This window comes from Adiantum capillus-veneris, chromosome 2 (genome assembly GCF_014529385.1).
Source record: "Adiantum capillus-veneris isolate H3 chromosome 2, ASM1452938v2, whole genome shotgun sequence".
Classification (NCBI taxonomy): Eukaryota; Viridiplantae; Streptophyta; class Polypodiopsida; order Polypodiales; family Pteridaceae; genus Adiantum; species Adiantum capillus-veneris.
Genome location: NC_140932.1, coordinates 143,185,128 through 143,198,634, shown reverse-complemented (window position 1 = coordinate 143,198,634; position 13,507 = coordinate 143,185,128). Strand labels below are relative to the sequence as shown.

General features: G+C 47.3%; 1 protein-coding gene across 1 annotated transcript in view; it reads left to right on the top strand.

Moving 5' to 3' along the window:
- RAD54 (DNA repair/recombination protein) overlaps window positions 1-13,507 on the top strand; it is a 92,261-nt gene that overhangs the window by 50,874 nt on the left and 27,880 nt on the right. Inside the window, exons 10-11 of the mRNA XM_086490842.1 lie at window positions 5,028-5,102; window positions 5,219-5,305. Of these exons, the coding sequence (XP_086346968.1) occupies window positions 5,028-5,102; window positions 5,219-5,305 (162 nt within the window). The remainder of the gene's footprint in view (window positions 1-5,027; window positions 5,103-5,218; window positions 5,306-13,507) is intronic.

Below are 13,507 nucleotides of genomic sequence, written 5' to 3'. Positions count from 1 at the left end.
CCGATCTCAATCTCTAACTTGTGTGAAGCCACTCTCAGCTGACCAATCGCCACCCGTGAGCTATGTGGCATATATGTGTCCATATAGCGTGGTCTCTGTATGAACCCCCCAGACAATATGGTGAGAAACTGGTCTCTGTAATCTGACATCCTCGTCCCCAAGCCAGGTGACTCCCAGACTCTCCTAGTGTATAGCTGCCACAGATCCTGTCTCAATACCAAGTTTCTCTCACTGCGAGAGAGGTGAACAGATGGTGAGTGGGGGTCGTACTGGAATGGTGGTAGGCTCTCCATGTCAAGACCGTGTCCCTCAAACCATGCTCTGACCTGTGAGTACCAAGCTCTCTCATGCCCACTCTCTGATAGCTGTATAGTTGCTTCAAATGCTCTACGAGTAAGTCTGTCAGGAGGTAGCTCTCTCATCCTCTGGATGAAGCAGACTGTCTGGAATAATGCCTCTACAACCATAGGTGGTGTGGCGAGCTCGGCTCTAATAATGTCATGTGGCACCGTCTTCTTGCTGCGGAGCAAGCGTGAGATCATACATACCTGTGGCCTCTCAAGCTGTGTCCACTGGTCAGCTGTCAATCCTGGTGCCCATACTGCCGCCGAGTACATCAGGGCCGGGGTGACTAAGGTGTCGAAAAGCCACCCCTTCGTGCGGGGCTCCTGAAAGTGTGCCTGGTGGCATCTCCGCTCTAGCATGGTCAGAGCTGCATATCCTCGGGTGAGCCTGTCAGCAGCAGCCTGCCTCATAGTGAAGGGTCCTGGTAGGCTGGTGAATGTGATGCCAAGGTAGACATAGGAGGTGACTACATCAACCTGTCCTCCTGCTGCTGTGAAGGTGGCAGCGCTCCTCACTGCACTGGATGTGTGAAAGATCATGACCTTGGTTTTGCCAAGGTTCACAATCAACCCCTTGTGTGTGCTGAATTCGTCCAAGGCCTCAAGATGGCGTTGCAAGCCCTCGGGTGACTCTGAAATCAACACAATATCATCAGCATATAACATGATGTGGACCGGAGTACCTGCCAAGTCGCTCCCCTCTCCCCCTGCTCGTAGTATGTAGTCGGAGATCTCGTCGATGTAGAGCCCAAAGAGTGTCGGGGAGAGTGGGCATCCTTGCTTAACACCAATGGTGCTAGCAATGGTCTCTGAAAAGCCGCCTGGGCAACGAACTCGACCCGTCACCCTCTCGTAGAGAGTATATATGGCCCAAATCATCTCTGTCGGTACCCCAATGCTGTGAAGGCGCTGGAAGAGTCTCTCGCGTGGGACTGTGTCAAAGGCCTTGCGGAAATCCACAAAGCAGCAGTAAAGCCTCTTCTTCCGCGCCTTTGCCCCATCAATGAGGCAGCGCAGAACGAAGACGTGGTCAGTGGTGGAGAAAGCTCGTATAAAACCTGCCTGGCCTGGGGCTCGTAAACCCTCGGTCTCTGCGTAGCAGCTGAGCTGTGCCTCAAGTACTGCTCCATATAGCTTGGCCATCGTGTGGCCAATCATGATAGTCCTGTAGTTCCCTGGGTCCAGGGTGTCGCCAGATTTGTGGATAGGCACTATGGTTGCTGTGTCCACTCCTCTGGGAAGCCCTCCCCTATAGCCCGGTTGAAGACATGTGCAATCAACGGGGCTATAGTGGAGGCCGCATAAATGATGTGCTCACTCTGTAATCCAGTGTGGTCAGCTGATCGTCTGTGCTGCATGCGGCGTATGGCCCTCTCTACCATCTCTGTTGTAAAGAAGGAGGAGCACGTGGGGCGTGGCTCGTGTGGCTGTGGGATAGGAGGCTGCCCTGGCACCTCATAAAGGCGCTCTGCATAATCATGCCATATCTGTGGATCCTCAATAGCTGTGGTCGGACGTGGCTCGCGCAGGGTGCGCCATGCCGTCGCGCTATCTATGCTCATGAATAGGCGGTATAGCTCAAGCTCCTGTGCCTCTTTGAATGCTCGCCGCTTTTGGCGTGTCAGCGTCTTCATATCTCGTCTGGCCTCTCTCTCTGTGATCTCTCCTAAGGCTCGCCGTGCACGGAGGCGTCGGTATAACTCTCTGCACTCATCATCATACCAGCGGTTCTGAGGCATAGTCCCGGGGGGGGGAGTGCGTCCTGTGTGAGTGGTGTGTGGAAAAGAGCTAATATCTGAAGTGTGGAGAACGGAAGAGATATGTGATGTGAGAACTGAGAGTGGTGTTGATGGGTGGAGGAGGCATAGGCCATGCTCGACCTCGGCCGAGTAAAGAGGGGCTAGCTCATGTGTGAAATGGATGGTGGTGTGTGGAGTGTGTGCTGTGGGGCTGTGTGGGATGGTATCTCCGGTGATGGAGAAAGAGAGGTATGTGTGGTCGGCTCCGATGGGTATGGGTGGAATGGTGAAGGATGTGATAAGGTGTGTAGCCTCCTTGGGTCCCAGAATATAGTCGACTGTACTCCCCCCTCCCTCTGTAACTCCATGTGGCATACAAGTCAGGCCCCCTGAGGTGGGCCACTGGGCCATCCCGTTATAAATAACGAGACGGTGCTGGGAGCCAAGTCGAAGTAGGTGTCGTCCGTAGGCTGTGACTGGAGCTCTGTCTGCTGTATCTCTCATAGTAGCCTCCTCATCTAGAGTGTGTAGTGCCTCTGGGTCCTCGTGGTCATATGCCTCACACTGCTCACTGCGCGTACGAGCATTGAAGTCTCCCATAAGGAAGACTTCACCCAGTGTGGAGTACTCCATAATCTCCTCCGTGAGGCATGCGTACGGTGACTCCTGCTCAATAGGGGCGAATCTGGAGCCTGTGGGGGCAAAGTAGCAAAGGGCAATGTAGACGACCCTGTCTCGTGAGAGCTCGAGGCGAATCCACATGTATCGGGCCTGTGGGTCCCGGGCAACAATCTGTAGTCTGTTGTGAAGCCCCTGTCTAAAGAGTATGGCCACTCCTCCTGAACCGCGAGTGGTGTGCTGGCGCATACATCCCCGATGTAGAGACTCCCATTGGAATCCATGTATCCGTGGTAACCCTCTCTCTGGGCTCTCGTGTGTCTCTGTAAGTAGAATCATGTCTCGACCTCTCATCACCTCCTCAAGTCTCTCTGGGTGTGTCCATAGGTCTCCATTGCAATTCCAAACCGTGACATGAATCTCCTCGTGTGTCCCACAGGCCGCGAGTCCCTATGCGATGGTCTTGCCATCAATGATAACCCTACCATCTCGATATACTGCCTTCTTCCCTTCTTTGCGGGCTTGGTGGACTCTAGGCATGCACGTGCGGCGGTGATCTTGTTGCATCTTTGTGAGGTCATCATCAAGATAAATCGGGGGGCCTTCTAGCCCTCTCAAGATGACCCTCTTTCGGAGGAAAGAAGTGCGAGACTCCTCGGAGGCGAATTGGAGGATGAGAGCTCTCTTCTTTGGATCTTTGCCGGCTCTCCAAACTTTGGAGAAAGGGATCTCTTCTTCCTTGTATCCCACTTTCTTGCATAAGGCTTTCCCATCGCTCTCGGGTGTGGACCCTTCTTCTTCCTTGATGCCGGTCACTCGCACATTGAGACGGCGAGCTTGTCGCATCTTCTCCTCCTCGATGGTTGTGTGTACGATGAGTACCTCATCTTTTTGGGCTTCCTCTCTTGCTACCTTCTTGATATTCTTTTTGACCACTTCGACCCATCCTTCTTTGGTGGCTTCTAATTTGTCCTCAATGCTTGCGGTGAGGGCTTTGGTGATCTCCTCCCTGAGGGCTTCCTTAGCCTCCTCTTTAATCTCTCCTTCCTCGGGGGTGAGGGATGTGATGGAAGCATGAAGGAGGTCGATTTGTGCCTTCATCTCTTCTTGCTCTTTCCTCCATCTCTCCCTCTCCTTCTCGTTCTCCCGTGCCCTTCTCTCCTTCTCCTCTTTGAGGTTTTGGATTTCCGCTCTCATGTCCTCTTTCTCTTCGTTCCATAGCTTGATGAAGGTGGCTTTCTCCTCCCTCCATATCTCTCTCTCCATCCACCATTCTTTCATGTCCTTCTCCAATTGTGCAAGCCTCTTGTTCGTGAGCATGAAGGTTGTCTTCCTTGTCGATGTCGGCGTCTTGACGATGGGGGAAGACATGGTTGTATTCGGAGCTACCCTCTCTTCATATTGTGAAGAAGAGGGGAGAAGGGGAGTACGTGTGTGTATGCGTGTATGGGTGTAGTGTGTGTGTGGGTATGTATCCGTGTGTGTGTGTGTGTGTGAGAGAGAGAGAGAGAGAGAGAGAGAGAGAGAGAGAGAGAGAGAGAGATGGCTGTGTGATCGGGAGCGAGGAGGGGCTGCGTGAGGGGGAGGCTGGAGGGGGGCAGTTCAGCAGCAGCAGCAGGTTGGTATAACAGCGGCAGCAACAGGCGGGTACTGGGGGTGCTGTGCAGGTGGGGTGGGCGCGCTGAGCAGCTGGGGTGACACAGGAGCGCGCTGTACAGCAGTAATGTGCCTGGAGCAAGAGGAGGGCGCTGGTGCAGCAGGTCCGCGTGCTGGTGCAGCACAGCAGCAGGTCCGCGAGAGATGCAGCACAGCAGCAGGTCCGCGCGCTGGTGCAGCACAGTAGCACAGCACGAGAGAGAGAGAGAGAGAGAGAGAGAGAGAGAGAGAGAGAGAGAGAGAGTTTCCATTAGGGGTTGCATGAAGGCGGAGCTGCTGGAGGTAATCATGGCAATAGCTTTTGCAGATGGCAGGTGGTAGTAGTCAGCAGCTTGTGGTTATGGGGACCAAGCAGCTTAACAGACCACTGGCGTGAGCAGCGTTTGTGGAGATGAACATTAAGTAGGCTGAGATGGTGGCATGTGAAGCTGAGAGCCTCATGTGAAGTCAAGAAAATAAAGATGCATTCATGTTGTAAAAATGACTCATCTGTGTCTGCCTCCCACACACACACATATCCACACACACAAGTCCTTGCCTGCCCTTTGTGTGCACTTGGACACACATTCAGAGGGGCAGGCTTGTGTGATCATGCACACACGGAGCCACAAGCACAAGCGTGATAGCTTTTGAGTAGGCTGAACTGACTTCCTTTTTGTGCTGTAAATAGATTATTGAAATTGTATGCTGCAAGCTGACAAATGTGCAAGAGAAGCTTTACCAACATTTTGTGCGTTCTAAGAATGTAAGCTTTTTTTTGCCGTCTAGCAATTAAGTGCTTAAACGAATCGTTTGGAGTGCCTTTTTTTGTCGCAAATTCAATCAAGGATTATTACTGAAGCTGATTGCTGTTCTCTCTAGCTTCGCCAAGTGATTCAAGACAGTACAAAAAGAGCGCGTGTACTCTCCTCCATCCTAGCCTTGAAGAAATTATGCAATCATCCAAAGGTGAGTGTAATTGGCCGGAAATGAATATGCTCTTGTGATATATGTTTGTTTGTTTTTTGTTACGAGTGTGCTTTTGCAGGGGAAATGAGACCGGGAGACTTTTATATCTATAATTGAGTTGTTAACTGTGTTTGTGTTGTATTCAATAGAGACATGACTATTACAAATACAAACGAACACTGTGTTTGAAGAGATTGTTACATACCCTTTCATGCTAAAGGATATTTTTTCTTGCTCCATCGATGTGTGTACAGTTTGCAAAATACGTGCTACTTGTCAGTTTTTTTACAGTAAAGGGTTTGAATGGCCAATCTTGTCTGTTCAAACAAAAAAGAAGTGAGAAATGTATGGATTAGAATGTACATAAAATGTCATATAGACTGCAAAACTGCTGTCTAGAAGTAGAAGACAACATGAAGTTCAGTTAGATGCTTTATTTAAATCTAGTTGCCTGAATATGCAATTGCCAAGGTTCTGCTTGCTATTGATTACATTCCCTCACACCATAGATGAAATTTTGCCAAAGTAAAACTCTACAAATGCATTGAAGATGACCTCTTGCTTTGTACCAAGCTCCTATCCATCAAACACCCATTATACAATAAGGGTTGCTTTGTCTCCTCATCTTTCCAAAGAGGTGGTTCATATTTGCCAAAAGGTTGGATTAGAACACACAGCTTTGAATTCTGTGGTAGGAGAAATTCCATATTGTATGCTGCGAGGGGAACGAGTCATTAAATGAGAGCTTTACTCTATGCAAATGTGCAAAAGCTTTTAAAATCTTTCTCCTTTGCAATCTCATGTTGATATTGGACTTATCATCCTCAAAAAGCATTCTACTTATGCGGGGGGAGTCTGCAATAAGCACAATATCATCTGATTACAATATCATCCAAGTGCCTAAGAGAGGAGCTCCTCTGTCTCCTCGCGATATGATCCGAAATCTCATCATCACCATTGTCTCATAAAGGGCCATAATCCCCTAGATGAGCTCCCTAGGCACATCCATGTCATGTAGTCGACGCATCAGAGCTCTCGGAACTATGTTGAAGGCTTTGCAGAAGTCCGCAAAGCAGCAATACATCCGTTTCTTATTTGCTCTATCCTTCTCTATAGTCGCCCTGAGTGTGAGGATGCGATCAAGAGTGGAAAAGCCTCTCCTGTATCCTACTCGCCTGTGTGCTCGAAGACCATGTCGCTCTGCCCAACGGCCTAGCTCGTTCTCCAATGTGGATGCATATAGCGAAGCATGATTGTGCGATAGTTAGTTGGCAAGGTTGGATCTCCTAATTTGAATATGGGTACAGTGCTCCAACTTTTTGGAAATCCCTTACACAGTTCTATTAAACATACAAGCCAAAAGCTCTTTCATCATACCTTTGGAGTGTAAAAGATGTTCAGTCACAAGCCCATCATGGTCGTGTGCTCTTCTTTTGCGAACTCTTCGAATGGATTTACAAACCATACTTGACGTGAAAAATATAGAAGTCTCTAGACAAGGTTCAAGTTGGACTTGCATACGAGGCTGGCATGGCAGAGTATACAAAGTAGCTGCATATTGTTCCCATGTCTCGCGAGATGTGATGGGTGTGCCGGGAGAATGCCTCTTTTGAGTCTTGACTTAAGAAAGTTGGTATAGATCTCTCTCACGCTGAACTAAGAAAGCTCTCTTCTGCTGGCATATGAGACATTGGGAGAGTCTTTCAGTTGATAGGAATGCGATCGTGCTAGCTAGGGTGGATGAAAGAGAAACATCGTGCACACTAGTGAGTGTGTGCTGGCTAGATTATCACTCAAGCGAATTAGGTTCCAAGATCAATTAACTTGAACTCATAAACACGATCTTGAGTATTTGCTAAGCCATCACAAGCTCGCCATAAACAAGGGAGATGTAATGCAAAATAGACTTGTGTTTATTCATTCATGAAATGAGCTTTAAGTAGCTCTACAACCTTGCACCACTACATGTGGGATAATTCAACCTTTCCTCTCCTTGATTCATACTCTAGGACAGCTCACACTTTACAATCCTCCCCTTGAGGTTTGGACTAGGAAGAAACTAAAGAAACTCACATCTCTGAAGCACTCCAATCTAGGAGCAAAAGAATACCTCCAATCCAGCACCATCCCCAATCCAAGAGACAAACTATCTCTAATCCAAGAGACCCTCAACACCTCTCCTCAAACAAATGTATAAAATTGAGACCAAGCTAGTCCAATATATCTCCAAACAAATACAACTGAAAGGGAAAGGCAAAACAAAAAAGCTAGAAATGTCGGTGACTCGCGATGATAACCTCGTACGTGGATGGTGACGACTTGACGAGCAGTGTGTGGGCCAATGAAGATGTGCACGCATTGCACTGTAGGGGTCGGCTTTGCAAGATGCGCAATAAAAGTTGAATCGTTGTTGATTGTGTAGGCAAATTGCAGCAGGTGAAAAGCAGTAGATGACGTGAGCAGTTGGCGGATGCCGCGGATCTCATGAGGCTTGAAAAGTTGAGCAACTTGAGCTGCTTGATCGGCCGCTAGTGGACCTAGGAGCTGTAGCCGTGTGCAAGTAGAAAACGCGAAAGCATTAGGGCCGTGAATTGAAGCTGAGGACCTTGGGGTGAGCCAGGCTTGCGTGTGCAAAACTGCAGGAAAAGCGGGCCACGATCCTCCGCAACGATCTCCTTCCTGTCCCCCCCAACCCCCCTTTTCTTTTCTTGGCCTCACAAGTCAAACCCCCTGTAAATAGGGAGTCCTTCACACGGGAGCTCTTCAAAGAAGATTTGAAAAAATAGTATTGCCTCCCCTTTTTCCACAAGGTACAACGTGCATTAAATGCCTTTAGGTACAAACACACACACAATATTCTGAGCTTCAAAAGTGCAGGAAAAATAGAGAATGGAGCTTGACAAGGTTGAAGTTTGTTCAAGGCATTAGTTGATGAAGTCTAGCTCAAAATTTGTGTGTCTGGGCTTGATTGAAAGCTCTCGAGACGGGCTACGCACACACACCAATTGCAAATGCCACTCTTTCTAGATGGAGAAACAACTATTGAATGCAAATGCAAGTTCCTAATGGAAAATTAATGAATACTAATGCTAATTAAGCTTCCAATTAGCGAGTGAGTAGTGGCCCAAGAGTCTTTAACTCAAGAACATGCTCATGCTAGCCAATGGAGTACTAATTAGGCATGCGATATTCAGTAGAAGAGAAAACCTAATGGATCTAGCTAATGATGATTAAGGAATGCTAATTGTACAAACATGCAAATGCATAACAACAAACCTAGCTAGCATACCCGTGGCTCTGATACCACTTGATAGGAATGCGATCGTGCTAGCTAGGGTGGATGAAAGAGAAACATTGTGCACACAAGTGAGTGTGTGTTGGCTAGATTATCAGTCAAGCGAATTAGGTTCCAAGATCAATTAACTTGGACTCATAAACATGATCTTGAGTATTTGCTAAGCCATTACAAGCTCGCCATAAACAAGGGAGATGTAATGCAAAATAGACTTGTGTTTATTCATTCATGAAATGAGCTTTAAGTAGCTTTATTCATTCATGAAATGAGCTTTAAGTCTACAACCTTGCACCATTGCATGTGGGATAATTCCACCTTTCCTCTCCTTGACTCATACTCTAGGACGAAGCTCACACTTTACATTAGCTTCTCTATGTGAAATACAACCCAGAGCTACCTTGTTGTGTAAGCAGGATCTACCCAAGCACTCATCATCATACCAGCTATTTTGAGGCATGGTTTTAGAACGGGCAGGGGGGGGGGGGGGGGGGGGGGGGAAGAAAGAAAGATTTTTAACGTCTGCTAGAGGCCGAAATCAGCCTATGAGACAAATCAAATTGCATGAGGTAGGTGTCCTGCGTGTGTCTATGAAGGATAAAAGATACAAAAGTAAAGATAGTATCTCATGTGGTGGTTGGGGGATGATAGGAGTGATACTTGGAGTGGGGGGATGGAGCTCTAGATCTAGGGGGAAGATTCAATCCTATATGCTGAGGGAAGTACAATCATGAGAAAGAATGTCATCATAACTCTAGTGCCATCCAGTACTATAGTCAGGGTAGACACGATGCATGGGTGGGTAAGGTGTAAACAATCCGCGCAAGATGGCCACATGATTTGCAAAGGCCTGGATGCATCTCTCCTCCAGAGATTTGTAGTAGCGCTCCTGGATCTCTCTCTGGTGTAGTCGTGGTGCCCTACGTCCATGGGTACGTGGGCGTCTGCGAGCTTGGATCTCCTCAGCTTGTTGTAGAGTGATTCTTCTCTGTGTGGTCAAGGCTGATGCTGTGGTGGTCTGTTGAAAGAAGTCTGTGAGCTGTGTGTGTCGCTTATCTCTTGTAGTAGATAGTGTATGAAGGAGAGAGTCCCGGTGTTGCTTTGTCTCTAAAAGGAAATGGCTTCGACTGGAGGATCTGGTGTAGAGTGGCTTGGACTCTCCTCATATGCTCTGCATTTGCATACATAGTGCTCCTCGCTCTCAATCTCTGTTGTGCAAAGCCGACAGATCCTCTCTCCCCCGGGGACATGTGGAGCTCTCCCTGCTTCAATCTCTTACTGGTGTGAAAATACTTTGAGTTGTCCGATGGTAGCATGGCTGCCCATGCTCTATCTGGCATGTAGACATCCATGTACCTCGGTAGAGAGAGAGAGAGAGAGAGAGAGAGAGAGAGAGAGAGAGAGAGAGAGAGAGAGAGAGAGAGAGAGAGAGAGAGAGAGATGAAACGAAACGAAACGAAATGTTATAATCGTCTTCAAAGGCCAAAATGACCTATGAGACCAAAAGGGTACAACCATGTGTGACTCTAATACAGTGTTAGGGGAACATAAAGATAAAAATAAACGAGAGTACCTAGAGTGGGTAGGTATGTAAGCCTAACCTACATCCTCATCACATAATACATCAGCTCAAAACATACGGGGATGGGGTACAATCAAGGTGGTACCATACGTAATGTATGGTACGTATCTATACGTACTGTGCGTCGTTCCGTATGGATAAATTTTTTATGTACGTAAAAATACGTATCTTTGTGAAATACCAATAAATGAGAGAACATTTTAAAAAAAATTCCATTCCTCATTAGAGATTTAGAAAATGTATATCGTGCAAACTACTTGCTAATAAGGAGCGACCACAATCGTGACAAATGTCAAGCCAAAATGGCTCTTAATAGATCATCCATAACTAAAAACACCTTGCTAAAATATGTGAAAATGTCTGGACCTTGGTCGTTGTCATGAGCCTCCCCCCCCCCCCCCCCCCCGAAAAAAAAATAAAAAATAAAAAAATAAAAAAAATGTTGTACAGTCCGATCCGTCTGTGTATAATGCAGACGTGCCGTACTGTACGGATCAGCATGTACGGACTGGTCCAACGTTGGGTACAATCACTCGAGGGCTAATGAGGTGCACATCGGGGGAAGTAGACGTTGATGATCATCCCATGGGCTCTCTCATAGGTCTTTGTAGTATGGCCTCAAATGTCCTCCATGGTCAACTCTCGGGACGGGGGGATGAGAGAGAGAGAGAGAGAGAGAGAGAGAGAGAGAGAGAGAGAGAGAGAGAGAGATGAAATGAAATGATATATTAACGTCTTCAAAAGGCCAAAATGACCTATGAGACCAATCCGTTACCAACTTGTGAATTTGTTATCGTGTCCGAGTACAAAAAAAAAGAGATACTAAAATGAATCTAGAAGTGCTACTAGCTGGAACTGTGTGGGGTATGTGTGATCCTTGATTCAATGGGTGCCCAATACAAGAGAAAGATACAATGGGTGATGAATCCATTTTCATTTGTACTCTGGATGTCGAGATAGTATGGCTCGAACTCTGTTGTAGTCTCCGTCTATGTTGTGAAGCTCCTCTCCTCAGTCGTGGGCGTCTCGATCTCCCTAGCTCCAATGCTCAGTCAATGTGAGTATGAGCTGAGCTTTGCAGTGGTGGCTGCTCCTCTATCTGTCCAGTGTTTGGTGTGAAGAAATCAGTAATCTGTCTTTGGGATTGTCTCTCTCCAGATCTTCTCAATGAACTATCTCTGTGACTGTGTAACTCACGTAGATACAGGCCAACACATCTCTAGTCTTGATAGCTCATGACTCTTGAGAAGGGTATGTAGCCTTCTCTGAATAGATAGTGGAAGCCACCCCGTATCTCGTAATACAATGTGCACTGACATATATGACGTGTCTCCGTCTCTGGCTTTGTATGGCATAGGCGGCATATCTTACTAGCTGTTGGTATCCCTTTGAATCTACCAGTCTCAATCTCAAGATGGTGTGAAGATGTTTGTATCTGACCAATGGCACACCGTTATCCATGAGATTGATGTGTGTGTATCCATGTAGCTTGGTCAAATCACAAACCCATCCCTAATGAGTTGGAGAAGATTCTCTCTATATAAAGCCATCTTCGTGCTCCTGTGTAGGCTCTATCCATGTCCTTTTGGTGTCCAACTGGGTCAGGTGACAGGTCTTGGTGAATGAGTCTAGCAATCTCCACCCGTGTAACAGACAACGATGGTGCTTTAAGGGACTATTGGAAGGGAGGCAAGCTGTCGATGCTGAAGCCATGTATCTGGAACCATGATGACATGTGTGCATACCAGTATCATGTGTCCCCTTGTAAAGCTAACTGTCTGGAGGAATCAAGGGCCAACCTGGCATATCTGTCTCTTATAGTATCCCATAAGCTGTGCATAAAGGAGACCGATCTGGTAAGCGCCTCTATCTCCATAGGGAGGGCTGCTAACTCTGCTCTAATGATCTTGTGTGGCACGGATGCCTTGGCTCTAATAATCCAAGAGATCATAGATACCAAGGGCCTCCTCATACCTCGCCTTGCATCCTGACCCACACACGGTCCCCAAACCTAAACCCCATAGAGCATAGCTGAAGCTATGAAGGTATCAAAGAGCGAGAGCTTTGTTCAGGGTTAATGGAATTGAACCTGCGAACACATCCTCTCCAATCCTTCCAAGGCCAAATATGTTGTGGTCAGTCTAGTCTTTGCTACTCTCTACAAAGAAAACCTTGGCCCAATGAAGACTACCCTAAGATAATTGTATGCATCTGTGTACTCCATAGTCGCGTGACCATAAGTAAATGTAGGTGCTCTTCTCCTCATCCATTGCGGCGTTGTGTTAAACACCATAACCTTGGTTTCACCAAGGTTTACAAACAATCCACTATCCTCCGCAAAGCTATGCAATGAATCCAAATGCTGTTGCATACCCTCTAGCGAGTCATAGATCAACACAATATCATCAGCATATAGCAACAATGGAATCCATGTCCCCACTACCTGGGCACCTTTGTCACCCTCTGTCTCAATGTAATCACGTGCCTTGAAGATAGACACAATAGTAGACAGTCTCCAAGTCTCAGGTAGACCCCCACACATGACACTAATGAACAAAATAGCAAGAACCTCTGCCAACATATCTTTAGCATGTATAAAGGTCTGAACTATTAGACCATCATGATCATATGCCCTCTTGGTCCTCATTCCTTCAATGGCCGGCCGTCTTTACCATCTCAGTGGTAAAGAAGGTACTCGTAAATGGGCATGTCTGAAGAGGATTTGGAAGGGATGTCTGTCTAGGGACCGTATATAAGGATGTTTCATACTGACCCCACACATCAAGAGGAGTAGTCACTGGGGGAGGGGAGTGCTCATGAAAGAAACGCCATGCCTCTCCCGAGTCTCTACTCAAGAACAACTTGTATAAGTCTCTCTCCATCTGAGCTAGGAATGTTGGATTCTTCCGTCGCATCAAGCGTCAGCTATCTGAGATTGTCTGTGATTGATGACCCCTAGGAGAAGATCCCTCTAAAGTTGTACTCTTGTCTCTCTACACTCCTCGTCATACCAACTGTTCTGAGGCATACTCCCAGAACGACGTCTCTGTCTGAGTGTGTGGGTATGCCTGTGCTGCTACATCATGCAATGTCTCAGTCAGTAAAGCGGTGTTGGAGTCTTGGCCTGCTGGCTCCTGTACATAGACGACTATAGATCTCTTGTGTATAAAACAGAGTCAGCCACTGGTGTAAATGTATAGCGGGTATGTGTCCTCTCTCCTGATACTTGCGTTGTATTGTATTGAAAGGAGACGTCAAGTGTCAAGAGAGCATGATCCATTGCTACACCCATTGGTATGTGTCCTACTGTGAAATCCTGAATGCAGGG